This window comes from Mirounga angustirostris, unplaced genomic scaffold, assembly GCF_029215605.1.
Source record: "Mirounga angustirostris isolate CCGP_5_RB_7025 unplaced genomic scaffold, mMirAng1.0.hap1 SCAF_4, whole genome shotgun sequence".
Lineage (NCBI taxonomy): Eukaryota > Metazoa > Chordata > Mammalia > Carnivora > Phocidae > Mirounga > Mirounga angustirostris.
Genome location: NW_026991712.1, coordinates 17,158,381 through 17,183,178, shown reverse-complemented (window position 1 = coordinate 17,183,178; position 24,798 = coordinate 17,158,381). Strand labels below are relative to the sequence as shown.

Sequence of the window (24,798 nt, the reverse complement as noted above, 5' to 3'; positions counted from 1 at the left end):
TCCGTCACTGGTTGGTTTTCAAAGTCAGGTTTACATGTCGTCGATGGCTTAGATTTAAAACCAGTTCTGGTGGTTGTTATCACGGCCGTAGAACAGTCACTCTTGTCCTAGTAATAGGGACGTGTTTATTCTGCTATTATAACATTTAATGCATAGGGGTATGATACATGCCCATTTGTTTTTATGTGTTGCTATTGATGTGTAAGAATATAATCTTGGGGGCGCCTGGGTGGCTCAGTTGGTTAAGCGTCCAACTCTTGGGTTCGGCCCAGGTCATGATCTCAGGGTCATGGTGTTAGGCTCCACCTTGGGCGTGGAGTCTGCTTAAGATTCTCTCTCTCCCTCTGCCCACCCCCCCTCACGCTCTCTCAAAAAAAATTAGTAATTTTGAACATTTCTTATAAACTTTTCTAATTTTGATTAGGTATGAATTTGAGTAGATTTTAGGAGATTGTCAAGACTTAAGAAGGAATCTTTTTGTAGAAGGGTCATTTTGTTAACCAGGAGAAGCAGGAAGCAGAGCGCCCTACAGGAAGATCAGGAATACTTTGGGAAGTTTTGTTTATTTTAATGGACACTTCCTCATTGACTGCTCTCAGTTGAAGAAATTGGGCAATTCTATAAACCTAAAATACAATGTTAACATGATGCAACTTTAAAATCGATGGTTCTAGAACTTAAAGAGTTGTCATGTTTTCTTTATTAATGGGCATATTGAGGACATAGAGTGGATTCATGTAAGAATTGCAGAATCCCTTGATAATATAGAATGGTAAAGATAGATTTTCAATTTTTTTCTTCATAGTCAATTGGTGTCAACACTGGTTTGAATATTTCCCTAACCCTCCCATCAATATTCTCAGTATGATAGAAAATGTTTTGGCATTCCACGACAAAGACCTGCTGCAGCACTTCATAGATCATGACATAACTTCCCAGGTAAGAAGTGTGAGGTTTTTAGGATAACATGACTAATCTTGGAAGCTAACACTGATTCTGGTATTAAATAAGACAGAATTTTCTTGGAAGAGTATAATAAAAGAACATACTATCCTTTGTATTTTTAACAGTATTCCATTCTTTTTCTTCATTAAACTGCTTTCCCAAAAGTCTGTAAAGAAGGGTCCATATTAAGGAGTTCTTTTCAGAATTGTTTTGAATATAATGGTTTTAACAGCTACCTCAAATGTAAGAGAGTATTAGCAAGGACTTAACGACTTTTCCATAGAACACTAATAAGTTTTTCCTTATTTATTTTAGCTGTATGCATGGCCTCTTCTTGAAACTGTTTTTTCAGAAGTACTAACAAGAGAGGAGTGGCTAAAATTGTTTGATAATGTCTTTTCCAACCATCCTTCATTCCTCCTGATGACTGTGGTAGCCTACAACATATGCTCTAGAGCTCCTTTGCTCAACTGCAGTCTTAAAGATGATTTTGAGGTAAATATCCTTGTTCTTAAGTCACGGTTCTCAAGTCTCATTTATTCCCATTGAAGAACGGATACATTTATTGAGTACCTGTTGCATGTCAGGTACTAGTGCCAGATGGGAGTAATGGAGTGGAGAGCAAGGTATCCAATGGGAGTAATGGAGTGGAGAGCAAGGTATCCAATCACACCCTTACTCTGACATTGTTGGTCGCGAATCCAACAGACAATCACAGCACGCTATTTGTCTTCAAGTCGTAGCTTCAGAAAAGAAACACGGTAATACTGGAGCTTAGCGCTTGTTCCCTATGTAAAGGATGTTTACCAGTTGAGTCCTTGTTAATTCCTTGGGTGGTTTTATCAGTGATCCATCCAGTCTGTGACAATCTGGATGCTTATTACACATATGAAATGGTTACTCTGAGAATTTTGAGATATGGCAGGAAGGTTACTTGAAAGCGTTAGAGGAGATTTTTAAAAGGAGAGGGTCAATTGGTTAAGTGTCTGACTCAACTGGTTAAGGTCATGATCTCAAGGTCCTGGGATGGGGCCCCAAGTCGGGCTTCACACTCAGCGGGGAGTCTGCTTGTCACTCTCCCTCTGCCGCTCGCCCCGCTCGTATGTGTTCTCTCTCTCTGTCTCTCAAATAAATAAATACAATCTTAAAAAAATAAAAATAAAAAATGAAAGGAGAGATTCTTTTGGTAAACAGGATGAATTGGGTTTGTTACTTATTTAGTGGTTCCTGTCAAACTTAATTTTTTTTAAAGGTTTTTAGTTTTTCTTTTTTTAAACATTTATTTATTTGAGAGAGAGAGGGGTGGGGAGGGGCAGAGGGAGATGGAGAAAAGGAATCTCAATCAGATTCCCCACTGAGCACGGAGCCTAACGAGGGGCTCAATCTCACGACCCTGAGGTCATGACCTGAGCTGAAATCAAGAGTCGGACGCTTAACCGACTAAGCCACCCAAGCACCCCTGTCAAACTTTATTTTTACTTACTGTTCACAAGATACATATCTATATATATTTTAGAATTTGGACCTGCCAGCAGAACAAGATAGTGTGGAAACATTTCAGATATTTTTAACGAATCAAGCTAATTTATTTTCAAATTTATTTATTTTGGATTTTGCAAGGAAAAAATCCAAGCAGAAGAGTTTGCTCCATTGTTGGTTGAAGTGTTCTTCTTCTAATATAAAGGAGGCCTTCTGTTGGAGTTAAAATTTAAAAAGTATTATTTCAGAAGTTTGGTTTTGAAATCTTATTAGACTTTGAAAATATGAAATTGACTCTTCATTTTAAAACTTGGGTTAAGAAAAGTTTCAGTGAATTTGCCAAGAAAGGAAAGAGAGAGGGAGGATGGGGGGAAGGAAGGACAGAAGGGACGGAGGAAGGAAGGGAGGAAGGGAAGGAAGGAAGAAAAAAAGAAAGAAAGGAAGAAAAGATAAATTCACAATTTTTAAACTCTTATTTTCTCCCTCGTAACTGCTTTATTAGATAAATCACAATTTCAACACAAAGTTTTCTTACAGTATTTTTTTCATCATCGGAATAACCTGGATATAAGCGTTATCATTAGAGAAGTCTATCATCTCATGGATACCACTCCTACTGATATTCATCCCAAAAGCACGCTTCATGTCTTTGTGGCCTTGACAAAAGGGCAATATCCAGTATTTAACCAATATCCAAAGTTTATTGTGGACTATCAGACACAGGAGCGAGAAAGAATAAGGATTGATGAATTGGACTACCTGAGGGAGAGGTAATCATGGAATAGTTGTTCTTTGTGTGATAGTAGCAAAGTCTGTCATAAATACAGACAGAATTTTTTATGAAAAACACATGTAAATTATTAAGTATTTGTGTAAAATCAGAGTTTGAAGGCTGGGAGTATCTTTAAAAATATTTAATTCTTGCATATAGAAGTAAAACAATTACATGTTAATCAGGTATACATCTTGTGTTTTGGTTGGACTTAAATTACTCAGTTTTCTTTGTTTGAATTTTTTTCTTTGTTTGCATTTCTTGGTGAGACTTACATAGGGCATCCTTTTCGGTGCTTTCTACCACTTGGATGAGATAAATATGAACGTGAAAGGCAGTAGTTCAAGGTCTGACAGGCAAATAGCAATTTACCCTTGCATAATCACAAGTGTGTCCTGGGGGCTTGTCCGTGTCTGGATATAATAGTAAGTATTCCCTACTTAAGGCAGATGGTTGAAGATATGCAAGCTGAGGTAGACCAGCAGAGAGTTGAAGACGAAGCTTGGTACCAAAAACAAGAACTACTTCGTAAAGCCGAAGAAACGAGGAGAGAATTGCTCTTACAGGAGGAGGAAAAGATGATACAGCAAAGACAGAGGTATGTGTTACCACTTTGAGAAAATCTGGATTTGTGAGTTAGTTGAATAATTTTTATTTTCTTCTTTCTTTTCTATATACGTAACATTACCCAGCTGTGGCATTTCCATTAAGCAAAAATTTAAGCTAATAACAAATCTGCATCTACCACATTTCAAAAAATTGGCATATGAAATGGAATTCTGACTGCACTGATTATTCAAAAGTAACACAAGTCTAATGTGCCCTGGAAGACATTATTGGAAACATCATTGTACAATAGGCAAAAATGCTTTGTAACACAGGGCTGGATAAATCACCTCCAGGGGAGCAGAATTTTTAAAATTGTGTTTTAAACATATCTGTATGACTTGAAAATTGGAACATAAAATGATTATCTCATTATGCATCTCATACTTTGGAGGATAGGGGAAGAAGTATTAAATGCTTATTCAAAAGTATATTAATAAAGCAAAATGTTTCAATTAATTAAGATTATGGGATGAGCACTGAGACTAAGCCTAATTGTTGGAGAACCTCACTTCTGTAAGTGTTTACTGAGTTTTACTCCTTGTTGCGATTTTACAAAACTGATTTCTAGTGTGGGTTAAACACAGTTACTGAACTGAGCATTAACCTTGTACTAAAATTCTGGCAGAGAAAGCATACATAATCTTTGGTGACCCCAGAGCACTTTGTGGCATTCTTCCTTCAGATAAAGGATATTGATTGCACCAAGGTGATCTGAGTAGACCTGTTAGGAACTTTTAAATACGAAAAGCATAGCCAGTTGCGTTTGGACACTTGTCCTTTCCACGAAGGCAGCCACGGGCATCATTTCTCCGTGTGCGGGATGCCAAAGTAGCACCAGGGGACTGGGGCAGGTACGCCAAAGTCAGTGGCGGGCCTTTCATTGTTGTGAAACATACGATTTTTCCACTTCAGTCTATATTGGGAAATGTGTTTATGTGTTCCTCTTAATGTATTTTGTATTTAAGACTAGCTTCTGTGAAAAGAGAGCTGAAAGTCAAGGAAATGCACTTACAAGATGCTACACGGAGGCGGTTTCTGAAGCTGCAGCAAGATCAGCGTGAAATGGAACTAAGAAGACTGGACGATGAAATCGAGAGAAAGGTTCATGATCCGTATCTTAGTGCTCACACAGGATCTCCATTTACTCCATTTACTCTCCTATCTTCAAGTTAAATGTCCTCGCTAGGATTCACAGGGAATACTAAATAGCCTCTTTACTTTTCCTTTTCCTTCAGCTTTTCCTCTTCTCTTTCGAATTTCACTAATAGCAAAAAAAATTTAGAAATGCCAAGAAAATTAGTCAATTTGACCAGTGTCCTTGGTGACTGTTTCTCTAAAAATAGAAATATCAATGAACCATTAACTGTGAAATAAGGGAAATGCCCTTTTTTAATATAAAAGTTTGCACCTGGCCAGTATAAGAAAATTTCCATTATAAAATACAGGGAGTCAAAAATGGACCTTCCCTACTCTTCTGTCATTTCGTCCCCAAAATAAACTGAAAACATGGTAGAGCTTTTTCCTTTTTTACGGCTGCGTAGTATTCCATTGTGTGGCTATGTTATAGTTTATTTACTTAATCCTTTGCTGTTTGTTGGACATTGAGGTTGTTTGCAGTGCTTTGCTATACAAGATGGTGCTAGGTTATACATTCTCAGTACAAATCTTTGAGTACACATAGTTTTGTTGAGTAAATTCCAAGACCTACCAAATTATTCTCCAAAAATGAACCTACCTAAGTTATTTTAAGTGTATATAGAAGAGTGCTTATACCCTAGTCAATTTGGAGTACATCAGTCTTAATATTTGCCAATCTCATAGGTGGAAGTTGTGTATTTTATCTTTTTTTTCTTGCTAGTGAGGTTAAATATCTCTCCAGTTATCTTCCATTTGTAGAAGAACTATAAATTGTATATCCATATTTGTCCATTTTCCGTCAAGTTTTTTCTTTTCAATTTACATGGGCTGTTTGTGCCATTTGGGAAAGTAGAAATATGATGTGAGCCACATAGGCAATTTTGTTTTATAGCAGCCACATGTAAAAAAATAAGAAAAAAAAAGGTAAGAAACAGAGGAAATCATTTTAATAGCATTTTGTTTGATTCAATATATTTTCCAATTTTTTTAATATGTAATTAGTATAAAGACATTATGAGATGTTTTACTTTTTGCTTATACTAAATCTTGCAATCTAGCAGTCAGTTTATACTTACAGTACACCTCAATTTGGACTGATCACTTTTTTTCTCAGGTTTATTTATTTTAAAGAGAGAGCAAGCGTGAGTGGGGGTAGGGGCAGAGGGAGAGAATCTCAAGCAGACTCCCCACTGAGCACGGAGCCGCACACGGGGCTCAGTCCCATGACCCATGAGATCATGACCTGAGCCAAAATCACGAGTTGGTCACCTAACCAACTGAGGTACCCAGGCGCCCCTGGCTTTGACTTTTTAAATGGTTAAAAGAATTCTAACAATAATTTCATGACATGAATATTATGTGACATTTTAAAAAACATGAAATTCATATTTCAGTATCCATAAATACAGCTTTATTGGAACACAGTCATACCCATTTGTTGATTAACAAAGTCATTTGCCAACTGATGGTTTATTCAGTGTTAAATTCCCTTATATATCTTATCTCCTCCATTGCTCTGTCTGCTCCTAAGCCAGCACCACCCTGAACAACAGCTTCATAATCTTTTTCTAACTAGTGGGCCTCATTCCCACTATTAGTCTGCCTTTTCAGGGTTCTCTGCAGTCCATTCTTATACACTTTGAGAATCGTATCACTCTGAATCCCTACCTCACCCCATCCTGCTGGCATGTTTATTAGGATTGCATTGAATTAATTTAATTTATTTAATTTAGGGAGTTTTAAACCTAGTTTTGGTAAAATACTAAGTATTTTTTTCAATCTTTGAAAGTATTTTGAATTTGTCTGTATTCGAAATCTGTCATCTCTTTTATAGCATAATACTTTTTGTTTTGCTTGAAGCCAATTAATTTTAAATTGGTTTTTGAAAGCTGTGATTCCTTTTCATGATCTCACTGAGTAAATGAGGTTGATAATTCATTATTCTAGAAGAGCATATGTTCTTCTCCAAAAGTAATACGGGCTTAGAACTCTGACCTCTTTATTCCAAACTCTTTGAGATAGTGAAGGCAATTTTTTGTCAAAGAATCCTGTAAAGTCCTTTCAGTTTGCATGATCTGGCCTCTGCTTAGCCTTCCAGTCTCCTGTCCTTCATCTCCCTATTCTGATAGTGCGCTCTGACCTGCTAAACTGCCAGAGCTTTTCTCCTCACAGCGCAGGCACCAGCAGGAAGACTTGAGTCCACGGTGACACGCATGGGTGATTGCACATCCATTAGCATCAGCAAAGTTGATCTGGGTTTGCTCGGGCACTAAGCTATTTGTCTGTCTAAAAATTCATAAGCAAAAGAGCTTCTCTAATTGAAATTCCTGAAAAGCATGATTAATTATGCCAAACCTCTCCTCTGCCTGTTGGCATTTTTACTGCTCTTATTTCATGAACTCAAACATCCCCACTTTGAGCTAGCTGCCTTCCCAGTAACCTCCTTAAGTGAAATTGGTTGCCAGTCAGTGGTTTATTTACTTCTCAGATGTTTGTCCCTCTTGTACACCCCACTGTATTTTCATTTTTACTATTTGTTTCTCCAGTGATAGGTATTTGATCATGTATCTTTTATCTTTACAATGTCTAATACTTACGGATGCAAATAATAATACAATCATTAAATGTTTACTGAATAAATGAATGGGCTTAGATGGGGTTATAGGTTGTTTTGTTTCTGAAACACATATCACTCCTCAAAAAATGGGAGACTTTAGGCAGCCAAGTATTTATTTAAGACTGCTCCTAAGATTCTCTATCTACCTAAAGAGGGCCTTATTCAAACTCTCTAGTGTATAGAAGTAAAAAGTTTCCAAGTAATCAAAATCTGATGAACGGTGAACTTTAAATTAGCTAAGTCCAAGCAGAGCACATTTGAACTTGGAGTTACTAGTTGCCAAACTGAATTTATAAAAGTATAGTCCTATAGGGGTGCCTGGGTGACTCGGTTGGTTGGGTGACAGACTCTTGATTTTGGCTGGGTCATGATCTCAGGATCGTGAGATCCAGCCCCATGTCAGGCTCTGTGCTCAGTGGGGCATCTGCATGAGATTATCTCTCTCCCTCCACCCTTCACCCTCATTCTCTCTCTCTAAAAAAATAAATAAATCTTTAAAAAAAAAATTTAAGTATAGCCATTTAATCAAAAAGAACATTAAATATAGTTATATTTAATAAGATTAAACATTCTATATTTTTAACCACTGCAAATTTAAATTGCTCAAGTTTTTCTAACTCATAATATTGGCTGATACAGTGTGGTAAGAACTGCCGTCTGTTCTCGCAGCCTGAGTAGATGAGCATATGGTAATTGTACTTTCCTTTTTAGAAAATTAAGCTTTAACTTTAACTCAGGCATTATTCCTATATTCTACAGTGAATGTTAATATACTATCAGTTACTCTGGTATCAAAACCCAATACTTCTTATTTAAAATACTCTTAGTGGGTTGTTTGGATTACAAGATTACTAAATCTGTTAAACAGAAATTATCTTGTAAATTCTTTCTGGTGTTCACACTTTGTTGTTTGGCCATAGGTACACATGAGAGATCGAGAAATTGCTACTACAGCGAAAGACCTAGAAATGAGACATCTGGAACTCGAATCGCAAAAAAGACATTATGAGAAGGTATAAATCATCTGTTTCCACCATGAGAGAAGCAGGGCGTATACGAACTCTTTTTAGATTGTATTTATTCATGATTTTGTAATGTTCATTTTATTTAATTTTTTTTAAACAGAATATACTGTCATCCAGGATTGTAAGGTAGCCAGAATGAGTGTACAGTTTGTTGTAATTCTTTAATTCATGTTTCTCTTAGCGACTTAGTCTAGTGTCTGAGGTACCAGATGTAAGTCCCAGATTTTGCCTCACAATTTTCTACCAACTTACTGAGTTTTCCTGTATCTTTTTGATAGTGATTGACCCAGTACTTCATAAGGGTCTTTGTAAGTCAGGTAAATCAGACAAGAGCTGTAAAGTACTTCAAATTTGAATCTCCTGGAAATAAATGATCAAGTATCTTCTTAGAATATATAATTTAGTTTCCACGACACTGGAAAAAGGAATTTTGTTAATATAAATATTTATTATTTGGGAAAAGCATTTTGTTATTCATTTATTTAATGTTGAAACCATAAGTTTCACTTCCTTCAGCCTCTTTTAAAGTGAGACTTTGAAATTGATAATTTGAAAGTGATAACTGCAAATATGTAACAGGTAACATATGATTGTTATTCACATTAAATAAGATTTAAAACATATGGCATCCATTCGTATCTACAACACTTTTTAAAGTTCCACACTGAACTACTTCTAGAACTGAGCCAGGGATTTACACCCTGACTAAGTCTCCTATGATTTTGAATTAGATTCAATTCATTTGGACCAAACCTAAATTTACTTTTTACTGTCTTTTCTTTGGGGGAGGTGGGTGGTGGCACCAGCAGGGCATGATTTCAGAATTAACATAAAATTTGCAAGAAAAATACTAAGAATTTCCAAATATGTTTTTCTCAGATACTCAAATATTAACATGTTGCTAAATTGGCATTATCCTTCTCTTTCTCTGTATGTACTTGTACACACAGTACTTGTATGTACTTGTATGTACTTGTACACACAGTAGATAAATTTTTTTTCTGAACCTTTTAAGAGAAAATTGCAAACCTGATGCCCCTTTCCCCCTAAATGCTTCAGTGTATATTTCCTAAAACCAAGGAATCATCACATGACCACAGAACAATGATCAAAATCAGGAAATGAACAAATGATTGTTATCCACTGTATAAGCCTTATTCAGATTTTATCAGTTGTGGTACAAATGTCCTTCAGAGCAAAAGAAAATCTCACATAATCCATTTTCTCAGTTGTCATGTCTCTTTAGTCTCCTTTATGTTGGCACCGCTCCTGAGTCTGTCTTTATATTTTATAATGTTGATATTTTTGAAGCATTTGGCCAGATATTTTGTTGAGTGTCCCTCAGTTGGGATTTGTCTGTTGTTTCCTCATGATACAATTCAACTTAACACGCTTTGGGCAGGAATGCCCCAGAAGTAATGCTGAGTTTCTTTCTATGGATCATTATCATTTTTGCCCTCTTTTGAGGAAAGTATTTATTAAGCAAACTATTAGAGAAGACCAAGCCTACTCAACAAAACTAACTTATAAAATCATGAACTTTATCTGGTCCATTAGATTCAGATGTGCAGCTCCTGCCATTTTCATCAGTTTTAGTGATTAATACTTTATCTGCCAAACTTAGCTCTTACATTAGTTTGATTAACTGCGTCTGTTTGTAAACAAATTATATCCCAGAAAACAGACAGTATTGTGATGACCCCTACTGGAAATATATGCTCAATACCCATATGTATCTAATTTGAATTAAAAAATTTTTTTTAAGATTTTATTTATTTATTTGACAGAGAGAGAGACAGCGAGAGAGGGAACACAAGCAGGGGGAGTGGGAGAGGGAGAAGCAGGCTTCCCACGGAGCAGAGAGCCTGACGCGGGGCTCGAACCCAGGACCCTGGGATCATGACCTGAGCTGGAGGCAGACGCTTAACGACTGAGCCACCCAGGCACCCCTGAATAAAATTTGTTTTAACAAAAGAATAAAATTAAATATAAACCAACAAGTACATACTAACCTCTGACCCAGATTCCATCCCCTTCATCTCCTAGAAACCTGTTTCACCAAGTCCAATTTCGGCCTCTGTCTCAGTCTCTCTCTCAGGCACATGTACATTCTCCTTGGCGTAGGACCACCCCTGCCAAGACTGCTGTGAGGATTAAATGAATTAATATCTATATATCAGTGACAGGATTCCCCAAGACTACCCTCAGGTTCAGCAATTTGCTAGAAGGACTCACAGAACTCAGAAAAGCTGTTATACTCACGGTTATGGTTTATTACATTGAAAGGATACAGAGTAAACTCAGCCAAGGTTGGGGGCGCCTGGCTGGCTCAGTCAGTGGAGCATGCAACTCTTGATCTCGGGGTCATGAGTTTGAGCCCCATGATGGGGGTAGAGATTACTCAACAAAACACCTCAGCAAAGGTGAAAGGCACATAAGGTAGAGTCCCGGAGAAACCAGGCACAAGCTTCCCCTTGTCCTCTCCCAGTGGAGTCATACAGATAGCACTTAATTTTGCCAGCAAAGATGTATGACAACACATATAGAGCATTGCCAACAGGCAAACTCAACTCGAGTCTTAGTATCCAGGGTTCTACTGGGAGTCACTCACATAGGCATGGAGTGTGCACGTGCCTGACCCTAGTTACTTGCTCTGCAGAGGTCAGGCTGATACAGTGTGTCCTACAGCTCCTACCATAAGCCACGTGATTAGCACAAACTATCTGGCAGAGCCCAAGGGCCCAGGCATACAGAGACACTCTTAGGCAGGGGATTACAGGGGTTTAGAGCTGGTCAAGGGCTAATCCTTACTTTGGAATGTGCAGGATTTGAATAACTCTGGCTACTAAGTTACCCTTCACCCTTACAGTGTCTGGTACTGGCCCGAGCTGGATAGATACTAGTTTCCCATCATTGCCCCTTGGCCTAAAACCCTCTACCATTTTACAGAATGGATGGACAACTTCTCTCCCCCGTCTGCTTCTTTAAACCACCACCTTGTCTTCCTTCCTCTTTGCTGTTTGTAGATTTCCACTGTTTTCCTCCTAATCCCTAATCTCTACACATACATCATTTTACCTCTTTATGGAGTAGCTAAGATTCTATATTCTGCTTTTCTTTTTTACTTAATAAAATCCCTTTTCTAAATGACTACATATCTTGTTGTCATTTGTAATAGATATTGATGAACCATAACTTATTTAAACTTTTTTCTGTCGTTGGATGTTTAAGTGCTTTACAATTTGTGGCAATAAAATTCTTCATACATATATCTTCTCTACATAACACTGGAAAACATTTTTATTTTTCATTATGAAGGTAATTATGTTGCCAGTAGATAATTAGAAAAGTAGAAATAAATCCCTAAATTGGAAAATAACTGCTAATATCATTAATAAGGATAAATGAGATTATTTGGTACATACAATTGGCTTTTTTAACTTAAATTTTCATGAATACTGTTTGCTATCCTTCCCTTCAACCACTATACTCGTTAGCATTCACTTCCCCAGTCCCTTGACCCTGGCAAGCACTTATTTACTGTCTCGATGGATTTGCCTATTCTGACATTTCATTTAAATGAAATCATACGATGTATAATCTTTTGTGACTGGCTTCTTTCACATAGCATAATGTTTTCAAGGTTTATTCATGTAGTGGCATGAGTGAGTACTTCCTTCCTTTTTGTGGCTGAATTATATTCCATTGTGTGGATAAGACCACATTTTGTTTATCCTTTTATCAATTGGTGGATATTTGGTGTTGTTTCCACTTTTTGGCTAGGATGAGTAGTACTACTGTGAACATTCATGTACAACTTTTTGTTTGAACATATATTTTCAGTTCTCTTAGATATGTCCCTAGGAGTGTAGAGTTCTAATTTCTCTACATTCTTGTGAACAGTCGTTATTATCTGTCCTTTTGATTGTCGCCATACTACTGGGTGTGAAGTGGTATCTTGGGGTTTTGATTTGCGTTGTTCTAATGACTAATGATGCTAGTCCATGTAGTGATGCTTTCATATATTTATTGGCCGTTCTTATCACTTCTTTGGAGAACATGTGGTTAATGGAGAACGTGTGGTTAACTATTCAGAGTACGTGGAGTTATTCTTTTGGTTTTTAATATCTCATGTAATTTTTTGTTGAAAACTAGATATTTTAAATACTGTAATGTGGCAGTTCTGAAAATCAGATTCTCCCCCCTCCTCGGGGTTTCTTGTCTCTTTACTTAGTCACTTGTCTGAATTAATTCTGTAAAAATTAATTTATAGAACTAAATTAAAGTCTTTACTCAGTGTTAGTGACCAGACAGATTTCCATAGTTGCCTTGAACCAGAACACTTCTAGTCTTTGCCAGTGAGCTCTGTGTGCACTATGTTGGGACACGCCTTCAACACCTGGCTCCGTAGTTTACAACTCTATCTTAGACTTCACTTCCTGATCGTGTAGTACCTCAGTTCACCAGACTTGAGAGCCCAGGACCTTCTCAGATCTGAGCGTTCACATAGCCCTTGTATGTGTACAGCCTTACACATGCACATGGACTTTTAGGGTCCCAGGAATCTATCAGAGCTTTTCAAAGTCCCCTACAGACATCTGATTCTCCGATTTTTTTCTGTAAATCTTTTTGATTAACTTGTGGTTTACACTGTGATCCACTGCTTCAGGCAGCCAAGATATTCAACAGTTTCCTCCAATGTTTTTCAGCAAATGTCCCCAGGGAAAAGGCTGTTCAAAGGAGTGAGTTCTGAGTCAGGACGGATAAAGACAACCTTGGGAGTGGGTTCTTCCAGAACCACCAAATAGGTTAAACGGAGTTTGAAGGAGCTCCAACTCCACTTTACCCCCTCCATTGGCTTCCAGGCTACTGGTTTTCAAGGCTAATGCAGAGTTTAGGGGTAGGGTGGGACTAGGGATAGTGCAAGTTAAAAATGCCCTAAGGGTTACTCTTCTTACCAAGACTCAGCCATTTTTTTTTTTATTTGTTTGTATTTGTTAAGGATTCAGCCATTTTTATGAGTAAATGCTCCCCAAATTGCTGCAAGCCTTTGGTTAATTTCAGAGTTCTGAAAAAGTTGGCCCGTGTTCTCAATGCTTTTTTGGATGAGAGAATTTTCAGGGGTCCTTTCTTGTATTTTCCATGATGTCACTGCTGTTTGCTTTTTACTTGAAAACCAAATGCCAATTTTTTATTTGTGTGCTAGTATTCTAGAAAAAAAAAGTCATTTTGTGTTCTAGCATTATTATATAGATTTGTGATTTTTTTTTACAATTGATTTTTTTAACAGAATCTTATTAGAAATCAGGAAGCTGTTGCAAAAGAAATGAGAGAAGATGCAAATGCCTTTAGACGAAAAGTGGATCTTGAAGAACACATGTTTCATAAACTGATAGAAACAGATCAAACTCAGAACCAAAAAACTCAGGAGGTAAAAATACGGCAAATTTAGTGTATATAGAGAGGGGGACAGGTCTGTCATTCTTTTATATATTTATTTTCCCCTGCCCTGCACCCCCCCACATCTGTCATCCTTTCAAAAAAAGAAATTCAAGATTAAACTCTATAAAGTTGCATTAAACTCTATAAAGTTGCATTAATTCATTTCTTTGCTTCAGTTATCACAGTTCCTAGAATCTCACATTATTTTTACAGGTTACTCACTTCACTGCCAGACATATACATGTATCTTTTATACTCTAAGAATTTTAAGACTTAGGAGAAAATAAAAGGGAAATAGTAACATTATAGATACTAACCTACTGTGTTATGTCTCAGAAATTGTCCCTGAGTAGATTAGTTGCAAAACATCAGGTCTTCGCCTGGTATATAAGCCAGCATTTCCAAAGTATATTCTGTAGGATATTAATTAACTATTACTCAGTAAAGTGGAGAGTGGCAAGTAAGTGTTGGAAGTGCTGTTTAAAGTTGGGTATTTTTCTGCCACATTTGAGGATATTTTCTTTAAGAAAATTTCCCAAACTTATTTTGTAGAATTTCTGTGGAGTACCCTTTCAGAAATGCTGGCTTAAGTGAATTGAAATAGAATCTGAGAACTTCAGGAAAGAACTTTCTCTGTTATCCAGTTAGCAAAATGCTAAATGGGTCTGTGGTGAGGCCTGGCCCTGGTCCAAAAGCCAGGAATAGTGTAAGATTTCCCTACCTTCTGTTCAACAACAATCCCTTAGGTGGTCCCACCAGAATAGCCTACCATTAATTTTTCCTTGTAGGCTTTAGTCCAGTCTGTAAGAATGAGCTCTTCTGACTCCTTTTCAAAAGGTTAAAAAATGGAAATTGTTTAATGCTTAGCCTAGAAATTCTCAACCTTGACTGTGTATGCATTAGAATCACCTTTCTAAAAGTTCCAATATCCTTGGGGCGCCTGGGTGGCTCAGTCGGTTAAGCATCTGCCTTCAGCTCAGGTCATGATCCCGGGGTCCTGGGATTGAGCCCCGCATTGGGCTCCTGCTCAGCGGGAAGCCTGCTTCTCCCTCTCCCACTCCCCCTGCTTGACTCTCTTTTTGACTCTTGCTCTCTGTCAAAAAATAAATAAAATCTTAAAAAAAAAAAGTTCCAATATCCTGCCACCCTAGAGATTGATATAATTGGTTTGTGCTGGGTCCTGGACACCAGTTTGTTTTAAACACCGTGAGGTGATTCTAATATGCAACCAAGGTTATAAACAGCCACCCTAGGGGCGCCTGGGTGGCTCAGTCAGTTAAGCGTTCGACTCTTGGTTTCGGCTCAGGTGGGGATCTCTGGGTCATGAGATCAAGCCCTGCCTCGGGCTCTGTGCTCAGCGCTGGGCCTGCTTAAGATTCTCCCTCTGCCCCTCCCTGCCATGCACTCTCTCTTTCTCTCAAATAAATAAATCTTTAAAAAACAGCTACCCTAGACACTTGGATGCATTGAACAGATATACTGTATTTTATATATAGTCTGACCTTGTTTCTGAAATTTGCAAATATTTCTTAGTTAATTGAAGAAAATTTGGCAAAAGCTGAACAAGCATGTCTAAATGCCGACTGGCGAATTCAAGCTTTACATAAACAAAGATGTGACGATCTGCAGCGAAACGAGTGTTACCAGGAAGTGGCCAGACTTCTTCGGGAAAACAGAAGGAAAGAAACAGAAGTATTAGATGCAATGATGGGGGAGGAAGCTAAAAAGGTAAGAATGGTGTCACAAATTTCTTGTTATTCATCATTTAAATTTTGAAATATTACATAATCAAATGACAAAAGCATCAAACCAGATAAATTTTGTTGGAAAAGATCTTAAAGATCATCTAACTGTAATAGGTATGTGCAGAGAAGTAATCTAATATGATACCTAAAAATGACTAGGCATCTTTCTTGTTTACATTAGCACCTCTCAACTCAGCTTCCTGGAGTAGATTTGTTCTGGCTGATGGGATAATATTACTAATATTACCTAATTCTTGATTCTTACAATGTAGACGACTTTTAAACAGTTAGGGATTATATGTAGCTGCTACTAACAAAACCCAAAATAATAGTGACTGTAAGCAAGATGGACGTGTTTTTCTTTTTCACATGAAAGAAGTGTGGAGGTAGGAAGTCCAGGGTTGTTTCCTGGCTCCGAGGTCATTAGGGTAAGTGGCCCCTTCAGTCTTTCTGCACTGCTTCCTGGTGCGTGGCTTTCCTTCTCAAGGATGGCTCACCGTCCAAGATGACTGCTGGACTTCCAGCCATCACGTATGCATTCCAGCCAGCAGAACGAAGGTAGGGCAGACATATAAAAGGTCCAACTCCCAGCTGAGACAACTCTAACTCCTTTCCAGAAGTCCCATGTCACATTTCTAGCCACGTTCGCCTGCAAAGGGTGTTGGGAAATACGGTATTTTTAGCAGGGAGCATTATCATCCCAAATAAAATTCGCATTCTTTTCCTAAAGAAGAATCAGAGAAAGGATTTTGGGGCGGCAGCTAAGAGTTTACGTCATGTCACACAGATGTATCCTTCAGTTGATCCCGTGAGCAGCTCTGGTACCCATGCTCTGCAGATCTTACCACAGACACACGGACTTCCCTGAGGACACTGAAGAGCTAGGGAGAGATCAGGAACCAGAGAACTGGCTGTAGTTCATTCCTCTTTATTCTGCTCTGTTGGGACGTCTATTCCAAAAGCTCTTTATAATCTCTTTCCTTCAAGTCACTATTCCTATTCATTTTCCTGCTACCCCATCTAAAGGGTACGCGGCCCTATCTGATAGCACGTTGAGTCAAGGAAGGGGTGGGGGGATACCCCCTGAGGCTGTGCCCCCCAGGGGAGTCATGGGGGAGGCCCACGTCTTCAAGGATTACTGGCATTGGTGCTGCTGGCTGGGGGTAAAGTGGTATGTTTGAGAGTGGACTCGGAATCACTGTGAGGGCTTTTCCTGTTATACAGAGATACTCCCTTGTGTCTGGTATCCTGACTTCTAAAGCTAGCTTGACTACCATGTGGCCTTAAAATCACTTAGACTCTCTCTCCTCCTCAGTAACAGGAAACAATTGGATTTCTGTGGTCCCTCCTGGCCCTGATGATTCTTTGAAGTTGTGTTATTTCATGCATTCATGTTTCTATGACATAAAGACTGTGTGTGTGTTTGTATATAGGAGCTGTGGCATAGAACACTGACGAACTCTGGGAGTTGTAGGATATCTTAACTGCATTATTTTCGTCACCCTTGAGCTAATTTGAAGATCATCATTTTCTCACTTTATGAAAAAGGAAGTCGGGGTTCATAGAAATTCCTTGACTTCCCTGAGGTTGGTCAGCATGTGTACCAGAGCTGGGCAAATTTTATTAAGGGATAGCGTTCAGATTAAATAAGACCATTGTCATGAATTTAAAAAACTAGCTTAATCCCACAAGATTCGACATGTATTGAAATGACTTGTTGTTTCAAAGACAGTGGGCACCCATCTGTGTGCTGTGTGGCCCCCTGACGTACTGAGTGGTACGTGAGAAGTGCCTCTGCCCTCAAGGTCAAAGACAGGCACTCAGATTACCCGAAAACCGAACAGATCCTGCATGCCATGGGAACCCCAAAGGAAGTGGAGTAGAGGAAACAAAAGGGACTTACTCCACTGTCGGAAGCGACATTACCCCAACTTTTAGGTGATTTTTCTTTTCTTTCATTTATTTGCATATAGTGGGAGGAAGCTAAAGAAAAAGACTTTCATTTGAAATCAGAAAAGAAAGCTTTGGCTCTCGCAGATGCATCTAGAAAGTGGTTTCTAGAGAAAGAGATAAATGATGCTTTAGAACATGCTGAACATCTGTATAGTAAAGGTGAGTATCCATGAGTGCCTTTCTCTTCATGATATTACAGACTTATGCACTTCATGTGCTCTGCTATCATGAATAAATCCCTGAGGTATACTTTATTCAAATTAGTGCTCAGCTAAAAGGTGATCACTAGTCACCCTTTTTTTGGTTGCTGGGACTTTTTTTTTTGCAGGGGGGGGGGGTTGTTTTGTTTAAAATAAAAAAAAAGCTCTGATTGATCAAGAAAACTCTCAACTATCCTGTAGAGTTCTGTTTTATTCCATGGTTCCATGGTCCTTGTTATCTTCTTAATCTATCAGAATATGATTTGTTCCCAAAGTGCTTCTAGTTTATTTTGATAAAAATGTGTGCTTTGCCAATAGCTGGTCCTCAAAACAATAGTATAGTAAAGTAGCACAAGGAAACTTACTATAACCCTTGGGTTTTGGTGCCAGACTTTCAGTGGCATCAGCTGAAAACCTAAATTACTTAGAATTCTAAAATCAAGTGCAGTTACGATGAACTTTTATTTTACTACATTTTGTATTGTTCTAGTCTTTTTTAATAAATATGGATTACCTTTTTTTAGCAACAGTCTGATAAATAATTCACATACCACATGATTTACCTATTTAAAGTATACAATTTTATGGTATTGCCATATGTAAAAAATATATATATATATATTCACAGAGTTGTGCAACCATCACTGTAATCAATTCTAGAACGGTTTTAGTGCCCCATAATAAACCTTGTATCCATTTGCAGTCACTCCCCATTTCCCCTCACTCCCTCCCAGCCCCTGGCCACCACAGATCAACTTCCTGTGTCTATAGATTTGTCTATTCAGGAAACTTCTTATAAATGGAATCACATACTCTATGATCTTTTGTGTCTGACTTCTTTCACTTTGCATGATGTTTTGAGGTTCATCCACGCTGTAGCATGCATCAGTATGTCATCCTTTTTATTGCCAGTATTCCGTTTCGGAGGTATTCCACATTGTATTTATTCATTCATCATCAGTTGATGAGCATTGAGGTTGTGTCCACTTCTTGGCTTCTATGAATAATGTCGCTGTGGGTGTAACTTCTGTAATTCACACATTTGAAAAGTAGAAATGTAGGTTAGAAGCATCTGCATTAATTATGCCTACTTTTGAAACTCTTCAGTAGCTCTCGTGCTTTAGACTCAGGTCCCGGATTCCCCCTCCCCCACCCCTGGGGCAGGAGGGAGGGGACTGTCACTCTTTGCACAAAGCAAATATTTACAGCTGGCTTACGAGAGAGTAAGCTGTGGAGCTGCCACCTGTCCCTAACCCTCTCGCACTTACCCCTCCTCTAGAAAGAAACGATGCTTGAGGCTGTTAGAGAACCTGTGGATTTAGAAATAGAAAAAAGGAAGAAACTGCAGAAGCTTCCCCATCGGTCATCAGTCATCTTCCCGCATGCTGGCCCCTCTGCCTCCGTGGGGTCGTCCCACCGAGCTACTTCAATTTTTTTAACTTTCCTAAATTTCACCAACGAGAGATAATTTGGTTAATATAATCATCCATTTTTCAAAAGGCAAACGTGTAAGGATTTGTCACTTTCTTAATCAGGGTGTGTAAATGAAATCGGAGTCACTTGCTCTTAACACTAGGAGATTATCAGCTGTAATTAGGAAAATGGCATTTTGATTGGAGGCGCTTGGCATTTGTTTGTCACTCAGGGCCCAGAATGGAGGCACCAGGAAGTAGGAAACAGAGAAGAGCTTGCCAATGACGGCTCATTTATTTAAAATTTTTTAAATGGGTGGGGGGCACCTGGGTGGCTCTGTCGGTTAAGCGTCTGACTCTTGATTTCGGCTCAGGTCATGATCTCAGGGTCCTGGGATCCAGCTCTGCATTGGGCTCTGCGCTCAGCATGGAGTCTGCTTGAGATTCTCCCTCTCCCTCTGCCCTCCCCACACTCATGCTCTCTCTCTCTCTCAAATAAATAAATCTTCAAAAAAATAAAATTTTTGCTTAGTGTCAAATCTTTATTAGCAGTGAGGAGGAAATTCTTATTATTTTCTAGAAAACAGGACCTTCTGGACAATGTGAATGGCCCTTGCTGCCCCTGAAATCCGTGGTCCATAAACTTAAATTGTAGCTGAATAGCCATGTCCTATAAAATATTAGTGCAGAGTTTTAAATGGGCAAAGGATTTGAATATACAGTTCTCCAAAGAAGATACAAATGGCCACAGTACACACCAAGAAAAGACGTTTAACTCCATCAGTCACTAGGGCAATACAAACCAAAACCACATGTGAAAAGTAAAAATACAAGAACAGAATGAGATACGATTTCACACCCACTAGCGTGACTATAATCAAACACAGCGACTGTTGACGAGGGTCAGAGAGAAATGGGGACGGTGCTGGAGCTTGTGTGAAATGGCAGGCGCTTTGGGAAATAGTCTGGAGGATTCTCAGAAGGTCAAACATAAAGTGGCTGTATGACCCAGCAGTTGCGCTCATAGGTATGTACCCAGGAGATTCGGAAACGAGTCTGTACAAAAACCTGTGCGGGAACTTGCATGCCGCACGCCCTTAACACAGAACGCTGGGAAGCTCGCCACAGCGCCGGGAGATCAGGACTGCCATGCCCCTAGGTCTTACCCCTAACCCTAGCATGGCTTCTGAGGGGTCTGTCCCCAGAGGCCTGGCTCCAAAGCCCCAGGGATTGGGGACACCTGAGCAATGCCAGAGGACTCAGCCTGCCACCCAGAAGGAAACCAAGCCATTTGGAACTCCAGAAACCATAGAGTGCAGTAGAAATCTGCATGCCCATTCCAGCGAACCCCCACTTTCTGCCAGCCCCTTGGGCGCAAACCATGAGCCTGACACTCCCTTGACCCACGCTCTCAAATCAAACTCTTGGGAAGCTCACCACAGTGCCAGCAGATTGGACCTGCCATTCCTCTTGGCCCTAACCCTAACCATAAGGTGGAGTTTTTGCTTTATTCTTTATGTGTTCAAATGTGTTCCCGTTAGCATTTAGTAGTTTTTTGTAAATTGCAGATTTAAAAAAAAACAAACTGGGGCGCCTGGGTGGCTCAGTCGTTAAGCGTCTGCCTTCGGCTCAGGTCATGGTCCCAGGGTCCTGGGATCGAGCCCCACATCGGGCTCCCTGCTCAGCTGGGAGCCTGCTTCTCCCTCTCCCTCTGCTTGCCTGTCTGCCTACTTGTGATCTCTCTCTCTCTGTCAAATAAATAATAAAATCTTAAAAAAAAAAAAAAAAACCCTCTTAAGGACCTCACCAACAGTGATTTAATTTGGTAGATCTAGGATAGAAGCTAGGAAGCTGGATTTTTGTTTTAAACGTTCATAGGTGAGTCTGCTCAGCCAATGTTTGAAGCATGGCTGTCGGCAGAGGGGACCATTCAGTGCCGGGACAGAGGTGGTGTTTACACCACGGCCCTTCAGGAAGAGGAAGGAAACACCCCGGGCCAGTATGGCTCTTGGAGGACAGAGGAGAGACAAGGGCCAGAGAGGTCTCAGATATGAAAGGATCTGGAGGAGCCAGGATCTGTGCAAATCATTGGTGCAGTAGTGAATGGTGGGTATCCAGCTTCTGCCAGAATATCATGGAGCTGGCGAGCTCACTACCCAATTCCATTTCTGCCAGTATTTTATTTACAAGCTATGTCTCCTTGTGTAAAATTGAATATGCCTTTTTTTTTTTGTAAATTCCCTCATTGGAAACAGTTCTTAGGCGCAAATGCAGATTACATCTACTGCCTCTGCCACATGACAGCCCTTCACATATTTGAGGATGACTCTCACATCCCATTTCCCCCACGCCAGTTCAAGTGAGTCATTTGGTAATCAGCCCCAAATAGTCTTAATGACTCATTGAGCCAAAACTGTGAGTTAAAACCATTAGCTACAGCCCTTGAGACCAGGTAAAAGGCAGGCATCTTAATGAGTCAGTGTAACTCAGACAGTCTGGGCCTGGTTCTTAGCGGCTTGGACCCTAGTGATGGGAGTAGAAAGGGACAGTCATGACACTTGCCTGAAAAATTAAAAAAAAAAAAAAGACCTTGGTGTCTTACTGAAAAAGTGTAAGAGTTGGGGAACAGTGAAAACACGGCCGAGGGGCCAGTATAACTTTTGAGGTGAGTAATTGACCAAGAAACGGGGGGAGGCACCAGGTTGGTGCCGGAACCCTGCTCCGCTCGCTGTTCTGGAAGGTTTCAGGGGAGAGCCTGCCTCTCGCTGGTTGTCACATGCTCTCTGTTGCCGCGATTAGGCCCCACCCGGTGGAAGCTGCCAAGGGTGGGCTCTGGGGAGTTCTCAGGGAAGGCTTGCTCATCACATTTCATAATCTTGTCCAAGAAATATTTGGGATCTCTCTCCTAACATCTCTATTTTTGAGTGGTTGGTTGGTCGGCTTTTTGTCTTGGCTAAAGGTGTTTTTAAAACATGTCACCAAAACTTCAGCTCTCAGAACAGAAGTGGGGGCTTTTCATCTGTGGCAGTTGGCATTTCTTAGGGACTGTTTGGAATGCACAATGGCTTCCACTCACTCCCAAACACCGTCTGTATCTCCTCGCTTGTGTAACAGCAGTGCCCAGCTACCCAAACGGACAGGTCGCCTCAAGCGGTGCGCCTCGGACCTCACAATTAGATGACGTTTCGGAAATGGATTCCTCGACATGCAGTAAGTTGATAAGCAAGAAATCTTTCTTCCGTCATTTAAAACATAGCGCTCGTTTAAGCAAGACTGTGGCTTGAATTGTGTTGGCAGCATTGCTGATGCCATTTTCCCAGGGGTTGATAATGGAAATTCCTGAAATGGAGAGCGCAGGGTTCTCAGCTCTTCTAGCTAGAGAACAAACTGGTCAGACCGAAACCAGGTAGCGAACGTTTGCCAGATGAATGTCACTGATGTCATTTCCTTTCTCTGATACTAGTCGTAGGCACCTACAGAAGTCTGTCACTAACTAAAGTAATGATCTTCACAACCAGTTTTTACACCCTCGTGGAGAGAAAATCTGAGCATTAGTTTTCAAAGCTATTACATACTTGAATTTTCTGACTCTGTTCTGGACTGGGCCCTGTCCGATAGCCGCTGAAGACAGGGGTTTTTGCCCGGGTCGCTGTGGTGGACCGCCAGGGCCCCTAGCGGCCCACCTGCCCAAGACAAACAGCTTCCTGCTGAGTGGCGGACTTTTGATCCTCCGCTTGATTCCCTGCAAGTTTTTGTTTATGTTTGCAAGGGACAGGGTGGAAACGTGATACAGAAATAGTCACAGGGCACCTGGGTGGCTCAGTCGGTTAAGCGACTGCCTTTGGCTCAGGTCATGATCCTGGAGTCCCGGGATCGAGTCCCGCATCGGGCTCCCTGCTCGGCAGGGAGTCTGCTTCTCCCTCTGACCCTCCCGACCCTCCCCTCTCTCATGCTCTCTCTCTCTCTCTCAAATAAATAAATTTTAAGAATCTTTAAAAAAAAAAAAAAGTCACAGCATTAACCCATAAAGGAGGGGACTGTTTTCCCAGTAAAGTATTTGATTTCTTTTTAAAACGGGGGAGGGGACAAGAAACTCTGTTAGACTTTGATTTCAACGGACATTTTCAACAAAACCATCATATAGAAGGAGCAGAATTTAACAAGATCTTTTGAGTTCTTTTAGAAGAACAAATTCTTATACAGTGTCCCCTGAAGACAAGCTTTATAAAAAATATCCCTAAAAACAAGGCATGCGATTCCAGTGTTGTAAATTTTTACTAACTCATGCTTCATATGCATCCATAGATTCTGTGTCAGACTAGGAATTAAACCAAAAGTCACGTGTAGGTCGAACGAAAGTACATGGGATTTTCAGCTGTTCTTTAGTCCGACATGTCAGAACTTAAATTTTTAGTTAGGTAATTCTAAGTTAGAAAATCAAATCAAGACATTTGGTAAGCTCAGGTTATTTAGCAGAAAACAAAAAAGTTGTATTCCTATGGAGGAAAGTATCATATTCAGAAATTGGAGCTGTTTGAATATGTAAGTTTGAGAGAAGTGTATTTTTAAGGTGCTTTTTTTTTTTCAGATTGCAGTGTTTACTAGCCCCTCAAACGCAGTATGAAATGGCTGTTGCATGTGGACACATTGTAATATTTTAATTGGACGCTCCTGTGTTGGCCACTATGAAAACCATTTGATGTATTTATTTTTATTTAGTCATTGGGAAAGTAGTCTTCGTGCACTTTTCTAAATATTAATTTTGGCAACTTGGAGTGCTTTTTCTCATCATTAACTCACTCACCCTCTCTAGGACAAGATTTGTTCCTGATCTAAAAGATTATCTATAGTCTATAGCCCCCAAATTTAAAAACAATTGCTATATAAACAAAAGCAAGTAGGTTCTCTGATAGCCTTCATTCAATTCAACAAATAAATATTTGGCTTGTAAATGGAACAATATAGGAAACAATAGGTTAGGCTTTTTTGTTCGAGAAATTTGGTTTCTCGAATATTCATTTCATTATTGGTTTTTGACAACATATTTACCTTTAAAATAAATGCTATATCACTGCTAACATCAGAAAATTAAACTGTTGTTAACTTTAAATTTTGTTTTGAAGTTTCTTTAAATCAAAGAAGAATACAGTGGGACACCACGGAGCGGGATCTTGTGGAGAGAGTACGAAATCTTCGCCAAAGACTCACCGTCCAGGCCCGCAACAGACGTCAGCCGCCTCACCTTTTGGCCACACAGAGGGCTTGAGAGAGCCGGAGAGACACCTGTTTTGCAATCAGTGACACCGATTTTCAGATTATTTATTTTATATCCCTAGAGAGGTCAACCTTTTTGTACAGAAAAAAATGTGTGTATAAAAATTATGTGTACTATTTCGTTCTGATGCTTTGGGCTTGTAAATGGCTTCTTGTACTTTTCATAATAAAATTTTTGAAGCTTTAAA

General features: G+C 39.5%; 1 protein-coding gene and 1 long non-coding RNA gene across 14 annotated transcripts in view; one reads left to right on the top strand and one right to left on the bottom strand.

Annotated features, from left to right (window-relative positions):
• TBC1D31 (TBC1 domain family member 31) overlaps nt 1-24,798 on the top strand; it is an 88,278-nt gene extending 63,480 nt beyond the window's left edge. For 7 of the 13 annotated variants that reach the window (XM_064587931.1, XM_064587932.1, XM_064587935.1 and 4 more), the window contains 11 exons: nt 806-939; nt 1,261-1,440; nt 2,962-3,194; nt 3,642-3,794; nt 4,771-4,906; nt 8,480-8,572; nt 13,875-14,015; nt 15,560-15,754; nt 17,745-17,883; nt 22,451-22,546; nt 24,460-24,798. In XM_064587931.1, coding sequence (XP_064444001.1) covers nt 806-939; nt 1,261-1,440; nt 2,962-3,194; nt 3,642-3,794; nt 4,771-4,906; nt 8,480-8,572; nt 13,875-14,015; nt 15,560-15,754; nt 17,745-17,883; nt 22,451-22,546; nt 24,460-24,602 — 1,643 coding nt within the window. In that variant the 3' untranslated portion in view covers nt 24,603-24,798. Of the gene's footprint in view, nt 1-805; nt 940-1,260; nt 1,441-2,961; nt 3,195-3,641; nt 3,795-4,770; nt 4,907-8,479; nt 8,573-13,874; nt 14,016-15,559; nt 15,755-17,204; nt 17,884-19,203; nt 19,355-22,450; nt 22,547-24,459 lie in introns of those variants that run through there. The other 6 variants (XM_064587925.1, XM_045895961.3, XM_064587927.1 and 3 more) reach the window with 5 other exon arrangements.
• LOC123858760 (uncharacterized) lies at nt 15,748-19,332 on the bottom strand. The gene is made up of 3 exons (XR_006794226.2): nt 19,193-19,332; nt 18,738-18,951; nt 15,748-16,420 (listed from the first exon to the last, which is right to left on the bottom strand). It is a non-coding gene; the product is annotated as an uncharacterized LOC123858760 (long non-coding RNA).